At 45.4% G+C, this 20,836-nt stretch overlaps 1 protein-coding gene across 1 annotated transcript in view; it reads right to left on the reverse strand.

Annotated features, from left to right (window-relative positions):
• The window catches only part of LOC146202797 (short transient receptor potential channel 4-associated protein-like), a 177,216-nt gene that overhangs the window by 116,033 nt on the left and 40,347 nt on the right, over positions 1-20,836 (reverse strand). Inside the window, exons 8-13 of the mRNA XM_084588342.1 lie at positions 17,785-17,847; positions 9,189-9,251; positions 8,490-8,597; positions 8,173-8,306; positions 715-794; positions 211-271 (exon numbers count right to left, since the gene is read on the reverse strand). Of these exons, the coding sequence (XP_084444468.1) occupies positions 211-271; positions 715-794; positions 8,173-8,306; positions 8,490-8,597; positions 9,189-9,251; positions 17,785-17,847 (509 nt within the window). The remainder of the gene's footprint in view (positions 1-210; positions 272-714; positions 795-8,172; positions 8,307-8,489; positions 8,598-9,188; positions 9,252-17,784; positions 17,848-20,836) is intronic.

The raw sequence follows: 20,836 nt of genomic DNA on the forward strand, positions 1-20,836 counted from the left end.
ACTCCTCTAAGGCGTTCAAGAGCCTGAACGTTGTCCCGTTTTTAATATGCGCCATTTTAAATGCAAGTGCAAAACTACATTGTGTGCTTTCTCTACAAACTTCTTAAATTCAAATCGCTGAAACTAGTTCAAATGTAAAAAAAACAATTTCAGCTTCCCTTTAACAGCAAAGCTGCATAAACAAGGTTTTCTACAGCTGCTAGAACTCACAGGGCTGCACTCGCAGTTGATATTGTGACCTGGCAGACGACCACGATCTTGGCCTCTCATTCTGTAAAAATAAAATAAAAAAGAAACAAACATTAACAGCATACACAAAATGAAATGCTGAATCCTTGAAAGTATGAGAGGCACAATTTTGTTCAATACCATGACAGAAGATTTTATTTTGTATTTTAGAATTAATTCTATAGCATCCCCCCCCCCCCATTATTTTGTTACAAACTATTTATTAGCGTCGAAGTGCAGCTTTCCACTAAGAGTACATTTCTTGTACACCTGAAGAGCAACTAGAGCCGAAAAACAAGAAACTGCTTCCTGCACCCTCTCACCACTCGTACCTTTACCGGCCCCGGCACAGTCAATGCTGAGGTTACTAAATATTCAACAATGTCTAAATGATTGAGGTCTGTCCCATGAAAGCAAAGCATTTAAAACATACATGCAGGCTTCAAATGCTATAATAGGGACATGCAAAACCCATATATTGCTTACGTGTTGTACTTCCAGACGAAGTGGTCAAACAGGTCTGACAGCTGTGGGATCAGTCGCAGAGATGCCAGCGTCCTCTGCACCTGTTTAAGTAAAACCTATCAGTGAATAATGTGGGTGCACATAATAAATAGAACCCCCAAATTTCAGCCTTCCTGGGAAAGTAGTGTGTTCATGACCAACGTTTCTCTTGCAAATATTAGTTTAAAATAAGATATCAGTACTTCATACAGTTTGCACACACTTCCCCAGTGAAGTGGATTAAAAAAAAAGCATGCTAAATTTTGTTCTCTTCCAATACACAGTCTCAATTATTTTTTTCATTTTACCTGAAACAATTTAACACAATTTTCAAGTTGCAGGTAATTTTTGACCCTCCACAGCCTATTCTGGCACTAAAAAGATAAAATTATTCTTTTGGCAGTCTCCAAGAGCTGTTATACCCTCTTTACACGGCCGGCTTAACCACGGTTACGCTTAACCGAGGTAACCGAACTTAACCACGGTTAACTGCCAATCGCGGTTAGCTGTGCTTACACAGCTCGCCGCCGTTCCCGGTTACGGCCGCCATTGCCCATAAAATACAACCCAAGCGACGCGGTGATCTGCAGAACGAAGAAGCATTTACAAATATCTTATTTATAACGAAGTTTCCGGAGTGCCGTCCGACAAGGCGTCAACAGCGCAGTCAAGCCCCGCACGATGGCAGCATTTCATCGACCACCGTAAACACTGCCGCGTAGGCACCTCCTCCCGCACACCGTACGGGCAGCTCGCTATCGCCGATGTCAGAAATAAAGCATGTTAAATTTATTGCCATCTGAAATACTGAGCCGAATATCAGGATTGAATCACTCTTGAGGATCACTGACAAGCGGCAAATTGCTGGCAAGACCGATAACCGTGATACTATCATGTTTCTGCTCAAGCCAGCTGCCGCCGGTGCATTGCAGCTCACCGCTCTGCTTATACTAGCTCTGCGATTAATGTGCCGCCAAAGTTAATCATATCGCTATTTTATGGCGGCAGAATAGGATTCACAATGAGGAAATTTCATGAGTACATCATTTCGACAGCGTTGATCAATTCCAAAGCGCCGACAAGAGAAATAATTTAGGCCTATCGACGATTAGGGGGTTACGCACCCCGCCGTCATTCGCTGCGCTCGCACGCTAGCTTCACCGCCGCGGTAAGTGTAACATATCTCAGCCTGCTCGCAGCATACCGCGCTGCAAGCGTTGCGAACTTGCGCTCTTTATGATAAAGCTAAGACCGGGCATTTTTTGACGTTCCGCGCTCAGCACCAAGCCGCTCAAAAGATACTGCACAGGACGGGGCTTCAGTGCGCAGATGCTTGGCTGTATAGGCCGTAACCGAAAACTCTGGGCTACACAATAGACACCGCCTATTCAATACGGACAAACAAGTACACTGTTGAAGCAGACACGCTCGTAGGCTTCGCGCACTCGGGTGCCGAAGAGCAGCCTCCATCAACAGACGCCGCCATAACCTCAGTTAACGACGCAAACCGAGGTCGCCAAACTCTGTTTGCGATAACAGAGGTTAGGGGTGTAACCATGGTTTGGTCTGCCGTGTAAATGGGCTAACCACGGTTTCGCGTAACCGCAGTTACGCTAAACATGGTTAACTCTGCCCGTGTAAAGAGGGTATTAGCATCTCACTGATCTGAGACAAGGAACAAGACTTAGTGCAATCAGTGATGACCTCGCACTTCATAAAAAAAAAAAAAAAAACAAAAACTTCCAGGCATATAGCAGCAACACCATGAATGAATGAATGAAGTACGTATAAATTAACATATATACCAAGAGGAGGCTACCTAAAAGTAAATAAAAATAATATGCCTCTGTCCGTGCCGTAAAGTTGCACAAATATGCGAGAAAACTGTTTTGGTTTGCAGGGTTTAACATCCCAAAGTGACTCAGGGTATGAGAGACGCCGTAGTGGAGGGCTCCAGAAATTTAAACAGCATGGGATCCTTTAACATGCACTGACAACATACAGCACATGGGCGCTTTGATTTACGCCTCCATCGAAAAGCCGCCGTCGTGGCCGGGATTCGATCCCGCATCCTTCAGCACAGTGGTTGAGCGCCCTACCCACTGCACCACCACGGCAGGGCAAGTATGAGAGATGAGCACATAATCCAAGTCACAAGCAGTCAAATTTGTGCTTCTTTAAACTGAAATCTTGTTTACACACTGACAACAATGTCTTTCACGAGAAGCATTTAGGTTCTGCATATTTAATTTCTTTGAGAATCATAAGCCCACGGTTCTTGACTAAGTCAAACTCAAACTTCACTGTCGGCTGTTATGGTACTATGGGCCAAATTCTTAATTAAGAGGCACCCGTATATAGTTGCCGCTGTCGAGCTGTCAAGGTACTACAGTAAAAAAGCTCGTTAATTCGAATTTCATGGGACCACTAGGCCAGTTCAAATTAACCAAAAAATTCGAATTAACTAAAATTCGAATGAAGGAAAGTGAGCAAAAATGAACGTGCTTCAAACACTGAGGGCACAAAAAACATTTATTCCCAAAAAAAATTGGTTATCACTTTCTGCCTCTTTGCTCTGAGGGCAACAGTCGCCACTCTACCTTCCAGGATGCGAATGCGACGCAGGGAGTCTTCCTCCTCTTCAAAGTTGAAGAAAAGGCGCGCGACATTCAGCGTTTCCACTGCTTCCGCCACGGACATCCGCATGGGCGCCTCTTCCTCATCCTCATCTTCCGCATCTTCTGGGACAGACTGCTCACCTACAACTGCAGCAATAATGTCCTCATCAGATAGGGCACCGCACACTGCTGCATTGCAGTCCATTTCAATGTAGTCATCAAAACCTATGTCCTGAAGCGCAGCACGCATCGCCGCAGTCAGAGGTTCCCGACTCTCGTCGTCACCACTTTCTTCCATTCCAGAAATAAAGCCACAGTGGTGGAAGCAGTTCGCAATCGCAGACGGCGTTACCTGCTCCCATGCACGCACCAACATGTGATCCTGTGGCTTTTTTGGTTGCCCGTGCACAAAACCATGCGCTCGAGCATATGGCGCCTGTAGAAACACTTCGTGTTTCTAATAACGCCCTGATCCATCGGCTGCAGGGTTGCAGTCATGTTTGGTGGGCAGAAAAACCAACCTGGTAGCTTTCAGCTCGGCGTCGACCTTGTGCAACGAACAATTATCGACGATGAGAAAAACTTGTCTGTTGCTTAGCTCCATCTTCCAGTCAAACTTCAGCAGCCACTTTTTGAACAACTCACCCATCATCTATGCCTTGCAGGTGGCGGCGTATTCGGTGCTCGGATGTTTTTGAAACGGACACAAGCTCAAGGTAAGTGGCGTGCAAAACTATAGCTCACGACACCAATCTTCTCTCTCAATCACAATCTCAATCACCAATCACAAGAAGTGGAACCTTCTCCGTCTTGGTCATATTCGCGGCGACCAAAATGGTAATCCACTCTTAGCTGCACTTACCGCCAGCACAGTTGTCCCCTTTGAATTTTATAGTTCTGTCCGGTTGAAGCTTGTAGAACAAAGCTGTTACATTGGAATTAAATATGTCCTCTGCCAAGAAACTGTCCAAATACTGCCGCAGGGCACCACTTAGCCACATCGCACAAGTCTCCGCGTCCACTTCTTTACTTCACCGAACAGCACCCGGAAGACAAGATTATGTCAGTTTCTAAATTGGTGGAACCATTCTTCGGAGGCAACAAAATCTTGCACATTCATGCGCAGGGCGAAATCGGCCACCTTCGCCATGATGATTGGGCCACTCGGGGGTATATTATTGCTTCTCATTTCCTTCACTCATGTGACGACTGCGGTCTCAACCTCGGGGTACTTTGCTGATCATAGCCTTTTTCTGCTGTTGGATAAATCCGATTCGTATGCATTCTTGATGGTCTTTCTATTGCGTACATATGTCGACAACGTGCTTGGCGGAATACCATGCTTTTTCGTGATTTCCACTTTGGTGATCTTCCCCTGGTCCACTTCACGCAAAATATCCACTTTCTCCTGCACCGTTGTGGCGAAGTATTGTCCACGCGAACACATCTCACGGACACAAGCTCAAGGTAAGTGGCGTGCAAAACTATAGCTCACGACACCAATCTTCTCTCTGAGTCGCTTGCTGCAAAAAAGAAAAAAGGCCCAGCCTGGGCAGTCTCCCAACTACGGCAGCATGTCGACGGTTCTGACACCTGTCATTCAGCCGTGAAAGCTTCGTACGGTGGTTTTCAACAACGACGCTTGGCAGCGCGCAGTTCAAATTATCGGTGGCAGCGCCAATTTTCAAATGAATTAACGAGCTGTTATACACATTGACTTCTATGCAGTGCGGACCGGACCACGACGTCTAGTTCCAAGTTATCCAAAATTTTGAATAAAGGAGTTGTGAATTAACGAGCTTTTATTGTATATACACCTGTGGTGGCTGCTTTTCGATGGAGGCAAAGCTTTTATCGCAAAAATATTCAAAGTTTTAAATTATAAGCAAATCAACTTCAACAATGTAAAAAAAAAATATGAATGAGAAAAAGCAAGTATTTTAAAACTGCAAGTTTATTCTGCGTAGCTTTTGCAAAACAGCGAGCGGCAAAAGACCACAGTAAGTACAGTTAAAACTGGCTATAATAACATAATGAAATTGTAAGGAGTCCCCGATTTTTCGTTCTACATCAAAGCTTTTGCTACATGCAGTTTTTGTGTGAAAACACGAAAGGACAATGCAGAGTGGAAACCTAAGTGAGAATTAAATGTAGGGAAAATATACAGTAAACACCCATTACATGAAGTTATAGAAGCAATGAAACATTTTGGAATAAAGCCCAAGTGAGGATGACTTTTTTTTTTTACCAGTTTCGTCAAATGCTTTGCTTTGCACACTGCCAGAAATGTCAAAGAATTGCTCCAATATCCTAAAAGCTCTAGGCTACCCTTTCCGCAGTGCAACACAGCAGCACCTCTTAAAGGGCCACTGTCCAGGGAAGGACCTTCTAAGCAAAGGAGCCCAGTGTTTCGATCAGATACCGGAGATAGTCTGTGCGAAATGCTATAGTGAAACGCGCGCCGCAAAGCAATGAAAATACAAATCAAAGCTCCCTGCACTGACCCGTCCAGCCGTAGCTATGACATCTTAGTCGAAAACAACGTCCATTGGTCCGTCTCGCTGTCTGAGGGTGAAGGATGGGTGTCTACCACTCGCTGCGCGCTTTTCCCTCGCCACGGCCGGACTGAATCCAGCGGCACGCGCTCCCTCGCGTTTTTTTTTTGCACGCACGCGGAGTGCCACGCTCCACCTCCCGCCAAACACACAGCAGGAAGGGGAATTCGTCTTGCGGAGAATAGACGACCGGACAGAAGAGTGAAAAACCTTTGCGAGGGAACAGGAGGAGAGAAACACGACAGAATCGGGTAATTGCGGTGGCTGTAACTGCGTTATTAGTTACTCTTTTCAAAAATATTTTGCGGCCTTGCGTTCTGGGGGCGAAGTCTCACAGTCACCGGGAAAGGTTTAGAACTGGATGGTGGACAGTGGGCCTTTAACAACCGGTCCCGTCATGCTTTGAGCACGCACCGCAAAGACTAAGTCAAACCTCGATATAACGAACACGCATATAACGAATTATTGAATATAGCGAACTCTTCCGAAATATTTTCGTCAAACACATGTATTTTTAACTTCCCATAGCGAACGCGGTTCGGCGTAAAACTGATATTACGAACTTCACGACGTCAAGCACTACCTCACTTTAATAGCAGGAGGCAGGCTTCGTTGCACTACATGTGTGTTATGGGGCGCAGCAAACGTTCAGGATTACCTCGCAGGCGCTGACAATGCCACAGATGCCCCGACGGCATTGGGAGTTGACAGCCGAAGAAATTTATAGCCTCCGAGATTACCCCGCGCGCCTGTTTGTGCGCACGGAGGTGATCTCGGAGGCCATAAAAAATTGCATCTCACAATCGCCGACAGCGCCGCTTCAGCAGAGGCGGCAGCGGCACGATCGAATGTTTTTTGCCTTTTTTGCTTGGAGGAAGGAAACAGCTTGCTCTTTTGGTTTTTGCGCCATTCGCGTTTTTTGGTTTTAGTGTTAGCAGCGGCGTGGCCGTCGTAGCATTCGGCGGAGGCTGCGTCGGTCGTCGTGTCAAGTGTGGTGCGTGGGTGTGCGTAGTGCTGTGATGGCGGTGAACGTGAAAAAAAGGGCCGAACTGACATTAAAGACTAAGCTCAAGATAAAGGCAGTTTACAAGAGGAGACTGATTGACACTCTTCTCGTGAAGCTTCTTATGAAGCAGGACTTGAAGATCGACTTGCTGGGAGCATTAAAGCGGCATGGGACAGCGTGAAAGGAGAAACGATTGCCAACTGCTTTCGACACGCAGCTTTTGTTCCAGCAGAGGCCCGTGCATCTAGTGACGATGGGGACGAAGCAGAAGCAGAGCTCCGCGAGTTCGATGAGATGACATGCCCGCAACGATGACTGTAGAGGACTTTGTAGGCGGCGACGACATCGCGGCGACCACGGCTGTACTGACGGATGCCGAAATCGCTGTGGAAATTTCTTAACATCCCGCAGACGAAGCTCAGGCTGACCGTGCAAACGATGAGAACATTCAGACTTCACAAGATGCGCTTGCTGCATTGGATTTACTATGCCGCCACTACAGTGCTATTGAGAGCAGTGGGTTTGCCCTTGTTGAGCGTTTGCAAACTGTGGAACAGGGCGTGATACGGAACGCGATCAACACAAAAAAAGCAGGCCGCGATAACGCAGTTCTTTGCGCGTAAATAAACGAACGTGACCCAAGAAGGCACCCTCCGAGTTGCTGTGCCTTCTCTGATTGAATTTTACTGCTCTAGCATGGAGTTTCTACGAAATTTTATATTACGAATTATAGATAGAGCGAACTATTTTCTGATTTTTTAACTGTTCGTTATAACGAGGTTTCACTATCATGTGGCAAACGAGCAGCTTCAACATATTGAGAGAGAGAAAAAAAACGTGGATGTGCAACGATGCTGATATGGGCAATGGTACAGTCAACAAAGAGGCCACAGAGAGGTGCAACGAGCTCAAATGACTGCAAATTTGACAACAGGCTCATACGAAGGCAGAATGCTGTCACTCGGCCGCCTTCAACAGCAACCTCACTTACAGGCGCAAGCAACGAAAATATGCTTAAGCCGAACCTCGCTGCAAACCACCATCCGAATTACTTATGTGAGCATGCCCACATGCGAAGCTATAGACTTGCACGGCCGTTGACTGGAACCACACTCCTAGCTCGAATTATTTTAATGGGGGTTGAATTAACCAGACTTTAGTGTATATAGAAATAAATAAAGGAGGGGGAGAGCAGAATGATTGATTTCTGACGCTGAAATAAACGAAAATCCATGCCAGGAAAACATGAATGGCAACACACCTCCTTCCTGCGTTTTCCAACAAGCAGAAGGCCCAGTATATAGACAGCTTCGGCACGAAATGTCATTTCAGCAGAGATCTTCAGCGCTGGTTCATGGCGGAAGCCGGTATTGTCCCTACTCCACTGAGAGATACCTGGGGAAAAGATGAGGGAAATAACAGCTCAAACAGCTTTGTAGTGGTGAACACCCACAGCCATCTTTCAACCAGAATATTTAACATGCTACAGAAAAGCAATCACTCCACTCTACACTGAAAGAAGTTGCTTTTGCATTGCTGTTCAGTACAGCAGCCTGAAAAACTAGTTCTACCACTCACCTCCGACAAAGTCCCGTATAGAGCCAGAGCCCACAGAGCTGACCTGATTTTCAATCCACTGCATCCAGTGATTCATTTCCCCAGCAATGGCTGGAAACCTTGGTGTGTCTGTCATAAAAGGTAAAAGTTGCAAGTCATTCAGGCAGAACACAATGAAGCCTAAGCAAGGACGCAGCTTTGTGATAAATATTTAACTGCTCTTTAATCCTAAAAAATGGCAAAGTTATTAAAATAGGCTGTTAAATTTTACGCTACACTGTGGCCAAAGCGTCCCCGTTAATGAAACAAACTGGAAAGTTTCGACCACAAATTGTACAATGGCATGCAAAGCTTCAAGCTCAGGTGCTAGCTCTTTACATACGGCAAGCACAATTCAACTCTGGTTGCAAATCTCAACAACTTCACTTTATTTAAAATGGAACTATCATGCAGACAGCCAAATCTGATGTAGAACATACATAATTTCCAGCAACCTTCAGACAACCCATAAAAATTTACTGAACATGCAGATTATTATCGGAGCATTCCCCAAGAGTTCTAAGGCAGTTTCAAGGATCGACCTCTGAATGCAATAATGCATCAAAAGGAATTTGAAGGCAGTATATAAATAAAGATAACAGAAAAGTGAGAGATTCCGTGAAAGGCAAAGACATCACAAAAAAGACCCCCCCCCCAAAAGAAAGAGGTGATACTACTTACAAGGTTTCGCACAAGCAATCCTCACTAGGCGGCCGAGGATACCAGGAACGTTCAAAATGACCTCTATAAGAGAAGGGATCAAAGAGGTAACATTAGGCCAGCTATGGGCTTTACAGAACAATCTTGTGTACAACTGCACTCTTGTACCCATTTACATGGCTGCCCTAGTGCTCTTGTATATGCTCCCGCAGAGAGCAGAGTTGCATGAAAGTCCGCAATTGTGTTCCAAGCTCTGCGGGAAAACCGCTCCTTATGTGCAAGGAGTCACAGTTAGAGCACTGCTAGTGGTGTTCGATACTTCGCTCACAGCAGCCTGCGAGTTTACACTGATCTAACCAAGGTGCAAGGCACCAGCTGTTACAGTGTGCCTTGGTACCGTCGTGGCCTCCGGTAAATCTCCTACATATGTAGTTGTGGCCCCTGCAGTTCACACTATGCTAAATTTAAAGTTAGCAAGGCTGTCGACTGGGCGAGTTGGTATCTGTTCATAATAGAAACCAGCCAAAAGATGATAAACAGAAACAAGGATGTACACAGGACAAAGGCTGGACTAGCAACTGATATTTTATTGAAGGAAAGAAAAACTCACACAAAGGTGCGCGCGCACATGACCCCCAAGCAGTGAGATGACGGACATCAAACATTGTTCCCCGTTGTTCTAACACATTATCTAACAATGCAACTTCTCTCTTGTAAAGATTAACTGACGGCTTCGCTACACACGCGAGTGTGTGTACCACAACTAGCAACGATGCACCAGTGACAGCGTCACACGGTGCCTCTGGAAAATCTGCACATGCAAAGCAGTGCCACTACATTTGTGAAGTCGGCTATGCGCCCTCAAAATGAAACATTTGACAAGAACCATGGATACACCTCTACTCCCTACGGGGGCGTATCTTGGAACATAACACTACCCACAAGCAGACACTATAGAGGTAATGCATTTTCATGCAGCTACGGGATCATATTTCCACGACAGTCTGAATAATGCGATCGCGAAAATGTATGAAAAGCTTGTGTGGGACTTATATTTTGCAGCAAAAAAAGCACTGATGCGAAGTGGTAGTAGTTGCAGTAATGGCAATGCTACGGCTGATTATCGATTATCGATAAATATCGCACTTACTCACATAATTACCTCCGTTCCCCACTTTTTGTTCTTGAGAATTTACTTTTTTTTTCACAGCACGCCTCTCATTTTCATGCCATCATTGTCGCAGTTTGCAGCGCTGACCTTGGTAGCATGCCAAGATGCTGTGAATTGATAACAACTCCACTAATTTATCTTTTGACGAGACCTCCTGCAGTGTCACACTCGCCAAGAAATTAGTAGAGCATCAAGTTTTAAGGCGCCCTTCACGGCTGTGTTGTTGATGGTGACCCAGGCAATGTGCAACTCATTTTTAGTAGTTTCAGAAAAGCTGGCGACACCGAGAAACAAGAAGTCCAATGCAAAGTGACTAATTATTTTAAAATGCAGTTAACTGCAATGCCCACGAGAACGGTACATCAATGAGATTCTACTGTACGATGCCATGCATAGTCATTAGCATGGAGCCTTAAGCTACCATACTGTGTAGAAGCCCATTTGATATAGACATGAAACCCAACTAAGCTAAGCCGTGCGAACGTGCCTGCGTGGCCTAGGTGTAACATGTCTTGAGTCAGGATTGCCGGGTAATGGTGAGTTCGACTGCCACCTCACTCTCCCATCTTAAAGGAGCTGCCAGAGTTGGCAGCTCCTACCATGGCATGTGGTCCGTGACGATACGCAACCAGCCACCAAACAATCAGTGCCCAGCCATGTCACCTGCCAAGTACCACCTGCCAGAGGCATGCCCGTGATTCTCACTCATCAAGCCATGCCTCTTCTCAAGTCTGCTTATGTGATACCGAGCACCAAAATCACAGACATGCCTCTGGTAGGAGATACTTGACAGGTGACAGGGTGATGGGTTAAGTGACCTTACGCAGTCATGTGACATGGCCGATTTGGCAGCAGCTGCCTTGTCGTGGCGGAGGGGCTTGCGAAACTCGAAGTCGTGAGCTCTGCTGTGTAGGGCCACCCAAGATAGACAGGTCACGGCAGAGAGTTCTGACAAAATGTGATTCAATGGAGAAGGTAATGGCAACCCACTCCAGTATTTCCTGCCAAGAAAACCCTATGGCCAGTCACAATACCATTAATGATATGGCGCCGGAAGATGAGCCCCCCAGGTTGGAAGGCGTCCCACATGTTACTGGGGATGAACAAAGGGCGATTCCTAGTAGCTCCAGGACGAATGAAGCGGCTGGGCTAAAGCCAAAAGGACGCTCAGTTGTGGATGTGTCGGGAAGCGACCGGAAAGTCCGATGTTGCAAGGAGATGTATCACATAGCAACATGGAATGTAAGATCTATGACGCAAGGTAAACTGGATATCGTCAAGCGAGAAATGGACAGATTGAACATTGATATCTTGGGTATCAGCGAGCTCAAGTGGACCGGAATGGGAGAATTTAACTCCGGCGACCATTATGTCTTTTATTGTGGGCACGAATCCAAAAGAAGGAATGGGGTCGCTCTCATAGTAAACAGTAGAATGGGCAAAGCAGTGCTAGGGTACAACCCCAAAAACGACCGAATGATTTCACTTCGGATCCAAGGTCACCCTTTCAACATAACAGTTATCTAAGTCTATGCACCGACCACTACTGCTGAAGAAGCTGACGTTGAGAGATTTTATGCGGACCTACAATGCCTTTTAGACCGCACCCCATCATCAGACGTCGTTTTTCTCATAGGAGACTGGAATGCTAAGGTCGGGAGTGAAGAAATATCCGGAATTACAGGCAAGTTCGGTCTTGGTGAGCCAAATGAAGCTGGGCAGAGGTTAGTAGAGTTTTGTCAAGAAAACAACCTGACCATAGCGAATACTCATTTTCAACAGCACAAGAGGCGCCTGTACACATGGACTTCACCAAACGGTCTGTACAGGAATCAGATCGATTATATTATTTGCCGGCAGAGATGGAGAAGCGCTATACAAGCAGTAAAAACAAGGCCTGGGGCCGATTGTGGCACCGATCATCAGCTTCTTGTTGCCAAGATTAAGCTTCGATTGAGGAAAACGCAGAAAACTAGAAGGCCTTTCAGGCATAATCTGGATCAAGTTCCATTAGAATATGCTGTGGAAGTGAGGAATCGATTTCAAGAATTAGATCTAGAAGACAAAGAGCCCGAAGAGATGTGGACTGATGTTCGCGATATAATACAAGAAGTTGCTACTAAGGTAGTTCCAAAGCAAAAGAAGTGCAAGAAAGCAATCTGGTTATCTGAAGAGGCTTTGCAAATAGCTGAGAAAGGAGGATGGCAAAAGTTATGGGGGAAAGAGAAAGATACAAGGTTCTCAATGCGGATTTTCAGAAAAATGCGGATTTTCAGAAAATAGCAAGGAGAGATAAGAATGCCTTCCTGAACATACAGTGCCAAGCAGTTGAGGACAACAGACAATTAAGGAACACAAGAGCTCTGTATAAGACAATCAAAGATATCAAAGGAAGCTTCTGTGCTAAGCTGGGCGTGATAAAGGACAAACAAGGCAAGGACCTCACTGAAGCCGCAGAGATAAAGAAGAGGTGGCAGGAATACACAGAAGAACTGTACAAGAAGGACCCGAATGTGCAAACCCAACATAAGACGGTTGTGATCACTGATCTCGAGCCGGGCATCCTGAAGAGTGAAGTTGAATGGGCCTTAGCCAGCCTTGCTAAGAACAAAGCTAGCGGAATTGATGGCATTCCAGCTAAGTTGCTTCAAAACCTCAACCATGACGCTGTTAACATTCTGCATACATTATGTCAGAAGATTTGGACAACCCTGCAGTGGCCACAGGATTGGAGGAGGTCAGTTTACATACCCATTCCAAAGAAAGGCAGTGCCAAAGATTGTTCCAACTACCTGCTAGCATGCGCTTATTTCGCATGCTAGCAAGGTGATGTTGAAAACCCTCCAAGGTAGGCTGCAGCAGTATGTGGATCGGGAGCTTCCGGACGTGCAAGCTGGGTTTCGCAAGGGCAGAGGAACTAGAGACGAAGTTGCCAACCTTCGCTGGATCATGGAAAAAGCAAGAGAGTTCCAGAAACCCATCTACTTCTGCTTTATTGATTATGCGAAAGCGTTTGACTGCGTAGATCACAGCAGACTGTGGCAAGCTCTCCAAGAGATGGGAGTTCCAATTCACCTCATCTGTCTCCTCAGGAACCTGTATGAAGGGCAAGAGGCCACAGTCAGAACTGGGCATGGTCTTACTGATTGGTTTCCGATTGAGAAAGCAGTGAGGCAAGGCTGCATACTGTCGCCCTGCCTATTTAACCTATATGCAGAGTGCATCATGAGGAAAGCCGGTCTGGACGAGTCTTCAGCTGGAGTGAAGATTGCTGGAAAATGTATCAACAACCTTAGATATGTGGATGATACCACTTTAATGGCAGAAAGTGAAGCGGAACTCGAGACTTGTGATGCGCGTACAAGAAGAGAGTGAGAAGCTTGGGCTTAAACTGAACATTAAAAAGACAAAGATCATGGCGTCTTGCCCTATCAAGTCCTGGAGCATCAAGGGACAAGAAGTGGAAGCTGTGACAGATTTTCTTTTCTTGGGCTCCAAGATTACCTCGGAAGGAGACTGCAGCCATGAAATTAGGAGACGCCTGCTTCTGGGAAAGAGAGCAATGGTTAGCCTTGACCGCCTAGTAAAGAGCAGAGACATTAGTCTGCCAACCAAGATCCGTATAACTCGTGCTATGGTCTTTCCAGTTGTGATGTATGGATGCGAGAGTTGGACTGTTAAAAAGGCTGACCGCCAAAGAATTGACGCGTTTGAATTGTGGTGCTGGCGAAGACTCTTGAGAGTTCCTTGGACTGCCAGAAGATCAAATCAGTCAATATTGTCGACCATAAACCCTGACTGCTCACTGGAGGGTCAAATTCTAAAGTTAAAGCTCAGCTACTTTGGTCATCTGATGAGAAGAGAGGAGTCGCTGGAGAAAGATTTGATGTTGGGAAAGGTTGAGGGTCGCCGGAGAAGGGGTAGGCAGCGAACGCGATGGTTAGATGGCATCCTCGAGGCACTGCAGATGAAGTTATGTGATGTTAGGAAGATAGTGAGAGACCGGAAAGCGTGGCGTGACATGGTCAATAGGGTCACGAAGAGTCAGACACGACTGAACGACTGAACTGAACTGAACTGCCAACTTGAACTTCTCAATTCAGATCGGAAGGCGAGGTCAGAATGAAGCCTTCCAGTATTTACTTTTATTACATGCATGCTACTTTTAGGCCACACAGGCACGTTCGTACAAGGCTTTATATCTAGGGATGATCTTTCCCATAATATGGTGGCTTACGACTGCACACTTTAGAGTATCAAAGCTAAAGCACTCATCCAACCATGTATGCATTAAGAAGCTATGGCTGCTGAAATGCCAAAACAGAAGCTACACTTGTGGTTCAGAAGAAGCAAACCCAAGCTAGGAGGCAATTACAAAAAGGGCTGCTATGGCCATTGACATTCGAGCTAGTGGGTAGCTAGTTGTCCCTGTCTAGTGTGTGCTGTTAGTTCTCCAAGATGTGGCAGCACTTCGTGCATGGATGCTTGCCTGGTGACTGCAATGGCTACCTCTCTCCATACTCAACTTGTTTCGCTCTCGTCAACAATTCTGCGCTGGATTTTATAGGGAATGAGGTATTTAACACTACCAAATTAATAGCACAGATAGCTTAAAATGATAAACAACAGCCGGTTAGCACATAAGAACAAATTCCGCTAAATCTGCACTGAAAATTACTCATGGGCAATGTTTGTAGAGCAAAAAATTATCCAGAACGAAGAAAAAAGCGTTTTTTTTACTCATAGCTGTGGGCTAACCATTGGCTGAGAGCAGACACAGTCGAACTCGGATAATGAACTCAAGGAATATTCCATTGAAAATCCCATGTAAAAGTATAGGAAAGCTGCGTCGTATATCGAACTCAATTTCACCGGTCATTCGATATATCGAACTCCGCACCACGCATTGGACGGTGCGCCTTCCCAAAGATGATCGCATCACCTCGGCCGTTTGCTGCGTGACGTTTTCAAGCCACGCGCGGAAGTAATGCGAGGGCACAGTTCGGCGACGGGTGGTCTAGGGCAGTGCCGCGCCCTTCCCCTAAAGGCGCGCGCATCTGTGGTGATCGCTGCCCCGCTAGCATGTGACGTTTGCAAGTCGTGTGTGAAGGAACGAGAGGGAGCCAATGCAGCCGTGGTGTTCGGGAGAGGGGACAAACGCAACAGAGCGAAGCGCAAGGGTGTGCCCACTCTTCTGAATTTTACCTCTCCCCTTCCTCTCTCTTCCTCGGTCTTCGTTCGCAGCAGCATGCACTACGCATGCGCGGATAAGTCAGCTCAGCCCGTGGCAGACGCCTCTCCAGTGTGTGTTGTGAACGCTCTGCGCAGCGACTGACCTGCGATGCGCGTCTCGTGTCGTCGTGCTGAACACTCGTAATCTACGGCGGCCGCGGACACTAAGATGCGGCAGATATTTTTTTTTTTGAGAGTCGTTTATTCTTGCCGTCGTGCTGAACATATGCTATGGCGGCTGCAGAGGTTAAGAAGCAGCAATTTTTTTCTTTAGCGAGAGTCATTCATTCTTGCATCTATGAATCAACGAAAGCATGTGGTCAGCTGCGATCATGACACCGGCTTTTAGCATTATTCACTTTTTGCAGTTATCATGCTAGCCAATGATTTTATAGCAGTAGACTACGCCAGCCCCGCCCCTGTTTGGCTGTTCTTGTTTGGCTGTACTTGCGGCGCAGCGTAAGCTATGGCGGCTGCGAAAGTTAAGAAGCGGCAGTTTTTTTTTCTTTTTGAGAGAGTCGTACATTTTTGCATTTATGAATCAACGAAAGCATGCGGTCAGCTGCGGTAATGCCACCGGCTTTTAGCATTGTTCGCTCCAAACGGCATTTGCAGCTATCCCACTTGCCAATGATTTTGTAACAGTGGACTAAGTCCTCCCCACCCCAAGCGTGGCACGATAAATCCAACCAGGCTTGTGCAATCAAGACATCACGGGCACTCTGCCAAGTTCGCTCCCTGCCACTGCAGGATCTATGAAAAGTATAGCCAAAAAATAAACACGCCGTGACGTTTTTGCTGCGCACAATCTTGGCGCGCTGCCAATAAATGAGCTGTGGATGCGACGGTCGAAACAAAAACGCGCCACTGAACGCATATTTTTTTTTTAATTCTAGGGGCCAAAAATGGGGAGTGGGTTCATTATTCGAGTGGGTTGACTATGCGACAAATACCGTATCATTTTTTATGATCGCAAGTGGCGTCTCGAGCCGATTTCTGTATATCGAATTATCGATATATCTAACTATTTCGCGATCCCCTTCGAGTTCGATATATCCGGGTTCGACTGTAATGTGTTCCCTTAAAGATCTCAATTCAACCCCTGTAAGTTTGTAAATGCAGATAACGCGAACTAAGAACATGGTCCCAGCCGATGTCCATATTAAGCCTATGGCATTTGACGCTCGTTAACCCTAATTTGGGTGGGCTCGCACCAGCTAATTCAGACAGAGGTTTGAGTCTAGATATGGCCCGCACGACGAGGTATCGGAGACCTCCTGAATCCGAACTGCATAGAACAGTGGCGCCCGCGAACTTTGTGCATGCTATGGCAGGAATGACGACAATCGTAACTCCCCCACTTCCAAAATAAAGTGAAGTCGCATAGTTTGTTTCACTTTACTCAACTTCGCATCATACCGCGGATTGCAATTGGATGCACGCATCAGCCAGTCGCGCCATTTTGGACGCTATTTGGATGTCACTGGTCTTTTATTTTTGTACAGTAAACTGAAACAAAGCGCTGGTTATGCACAGTACACAGTCCGTGCGATGGCGCATTCTGAAAATGCAATGGTGTCATTTGTAAAGGGGCACCACTGCTATACCGTCCCATAGCAAAAAGCCTTTTTACGGCAGTCTAAGATTCTGGAGAAATTCTTTGATGACAGAATGAGCTAAGCACTTGCCAAAACCAGGAATAACTGCTGTTCTCTCTTAGATATAGTCTTAAAAGCAGACAATCGCTACACAGGAGCTCATTACATAGAATTACTGCGACAAAAAATATTTTTTGCAGTAGTAATTTTAAGGCCACTCAGCAATTTTTTTAACCTTGGGTGACAATTTTTTTTTTGCTATTTTTTGCTCCCTCAATGACCGGATTAACCAGAAAAACCAAGGTTCTTTTGCTCCCGTGAGAGAAAGCCATGCAAGCCTAACAGTTGCACACGGTATCTAGAAAAGGAGCCGTGCAGAACCATGGAAGGAACAAAAAAAAAAAAAAAAAAGGTAAGCTGCTCAATTGGCCTGAGCACACAACTAAATTGAAAGTGCATTAATTAGGACACAGTAAAAATCTGCAACATAATAGATGTGAGCAGCTACGTTAATCCCACTGTTTCATTTCTAGGAGTCAGGAATAAAGGCTACTAGTACTATTGTTGCACACACACTGGCAGCACGCAGGTCATTAGCAGAAATGACATTCTGTACCTTGGTTAATGTCCCGAACACAGGAGAAATTGTTGCGATTCTTCTCCTTGCATTGTGCATACACTGTCCAAAAGAAAAGAACACAGAGAGAGGAGTTTAAGCTTGTACACCGGAGTGCTATCAATAGTCACAACAAAATGACTAGCATCGCAAACCTCAGGCCTGCAGACGCACTTTTTGCCCAAGTGCCTAAAATAATGCCTGGCATTTCTCAGCAACATTTGAGCACTTGTTTCTGTATTCAGGTTTTTAGAGCCAGAACCATATCCATTAACTGCTGTGTAACGCTATAAGGAGAAACTTTAAACCCAGAAAGTTCAAAGCAGCCATTTAAGAACACAATCAAGCCCATTGTAACGAACCTAACGTTAGTGCAGAATACAGTCCAATGATTTGGACTTGCACAATAATTTGTACTTAGTTGATGAACAGTCATGCACCTCAGAAGGCCGTGTATATATTGACCGCAGATTTTTTGGACTCCTTGCAGTCCAACACAGTCCTGAGGAAAGCATGACTTTGGCTCAAATACAATTGAATTTGTAGCTTGCAAACAGAACGTGACAAGCAGCCAATCTTTCGACTTTTGTGACCAATATGGGGCCACCTTTTTTCTAGCAAGGTAATTTTGTTGAAGTTCACTGATTTTTCCGATTGCTCGATTATTCAGACGATTTCCCAAGTCTCGCTGAGTCCAAAAAATTGATCAGCAACAGTGCATTGCAATGGACATTCTATATTAAACCCCAAAATTCGAAGTCCGTCAGAAGTGGCACTTATTCTGAAAAAGCCCGCTAATGCAAGTCTCCTTATTCAAAGCAGGGCAAGTCGCGGTCCTTTCCAAGCTCTCTAGCGCAGTCATACACTCCTCAGCGAGACCCCTACATGCCAACAATCTACTTCAAGGACTAAAGTCAGATGCAACTCAAGAAGGCAGCTGCAAATACTCCTCAAAGAAGGCCCTTCAGCCAATGGCATCAATCCGTTCTTATGGAGCTGTGGCTAGTCCCATACTATGGATGCACCTGCCAATCACCTGTGATTTCACGCCAAAGGACTAAGTGCAACATCATGAGAACTGGTTGATTCCACTGGCATTCGCTGCTGCATTCCAGAGTTTCATCCAACTATAATCCCATTTCAAGCATTCACGGCAGATAGTGAAAGGTCAGCCTCCTCGTCAGTCACCCAACTCAGATCCCTGGAAGTTGGCAAGTACTTAATTGCCATGTGGGCAGCTGGCCTTGCAATGCATACCACATGACGTATCAAAACTTCAAGCTGCTGCTGCTGGTTAATACTTACCGCGCACCTTTGTTTTGCGCTGAGTGTTGCCCGAGTCTCACTCAAAAGATCGCCATGCTTCTCCCATATATGGCACTTGGCCTAGCAGGCATGAATTAAGCTTCTAAGCCTAGTAGCCAGCTGGCACACACTTTCCCTGCAGTTGCCTACACTTGAAATGCCACCATTTTAATTACTTTTTTTTTTTTTTTTTTTTTGCCCACCCAAGTTCTCTCCTGGACGATATAAATTGGGGCTGGAAGACACTCTTCTGACTGTACTTATGGCAGGTGCGTTTTTCAACTGTGGAGGCCTGTTTATGATGACCCCACATTTACTCTGAGTAGTGCAGCCACAGTTCATTATTTCTGAGAGACAGCGCAGCTGACCCAACTGGTTATTATAAGTGACCTCATCCGCATAGCTTTGCAAAAATAGCTTAACAGAGGTAAGCATAGCAGAGCTGAGATCTCGCTAATCTGTTAAAAACGATGAAGTGGCATCATGACCTCTGATGCTGCACATATAATGTTGCCACTAGACATGAAAGGCATCCTGCTTCACACAATGCTCAGTTTCCACTGCTTCAACAATTGACAAGAGGGCGAACTAGCCAAGAGAAAAGCTCCAATGCAGCAAGGTAGCGCAAATTAAAGTCACTATGCTTCACAGCATCAAACTTAAAACCAGTACTAAAATAAATAAATAAATGACAAACCAATGAACACACTGAGTATTCTGCAACTTTTTCTGATCTTCAAAGTGAAAAAACAGAATCCGAACATCAGGAACAAACTGAACAAAGAACACCCATTACAAAAAAGGGGGGGAAAAGGTTTGTTAGACCACAATTACTCCTACATTTTAGATTCTCCCTGAAGTGCTGCTGGGAAAATAACACCTCACCCAACCTACATCTCTCATGAACTTAACCCCTTAAATGTTTCATTGTTTTTTTTTTTTAATTTTTCGGACCAAAAGTGCTTATTCTTTTTATTACTGATTTCAAATGATATTGTAGTAAAAATCAACTACTCGATGTCGCCAGAACAACTGCACCACATACTAAGTCAAATTAGCACAATGAAGTTTACTTTAGTAAAGCTGTTTCTTGGGCTAGTTGGTAGATTTTGCACATTTTTGGCAAAGCCTGAAGCGCAAAAAAGGAAGACAGGGACGTGAGACTTTGCGCTTCAGGCTTCACCAAAAATGTGCAGAAGCTTACTTGACAATGCTGCATACAAAACCAGCTGCTTGCCAGTAATAAACAATAAAAAACACTTAATAAATGCAAAATAAGCATCAGTATCTGAACCTTCTTTGCTAGAAGATAACAAAGAAAAACTTTTTTGGGCTGACGGACCAGCAGAGTATGCATCGCTGCCACCGGATGCCATGTTTTCATTCAAAAACCACACTCCTCGCAAAGAAAACAAAATCATCGAGTGCTTCCACCTGGCATAAAAAAAACAACAAAATATCAAGCAGGTGCTTCCATTTGGTGGCAGAAACCAAAAAGAAGCTGCGAACACTTCTTGCCCTGGACACTCAAGAGGAGAAACTGTTCAGAGAGGACGAGCTGGGCTCGTCTAAAACACTTTGGGGATGGCTTTGCTTGGATGAGCTGAGCTTGACCCAAAACATTTAAGGGGTTAATGCAGAGCTCCCCGTACAATCTATTGTCTTTGTAACTTATGCATAAAGAAAACTCTTCATGCACAGAAAAACAAAAAAGCAACGAAGGACAAGAAAACCACAACCAGTAATG

This window comes from Amblyomma maculatum, chromosome 1 (genome assembly GCF_055883805.1).
Source record: "Amblyomma maculatum isolate TAMU_Amacu chromosome 1, ASM5588380v1, whole genome shotgun sequence".
Taxonomy (NCBI): Eukaryota; Metazoa; Arthropoda; class Arachnida; order Ixodida; family Ixodidae; genus Amblyomma; species Amblyomma maculatum.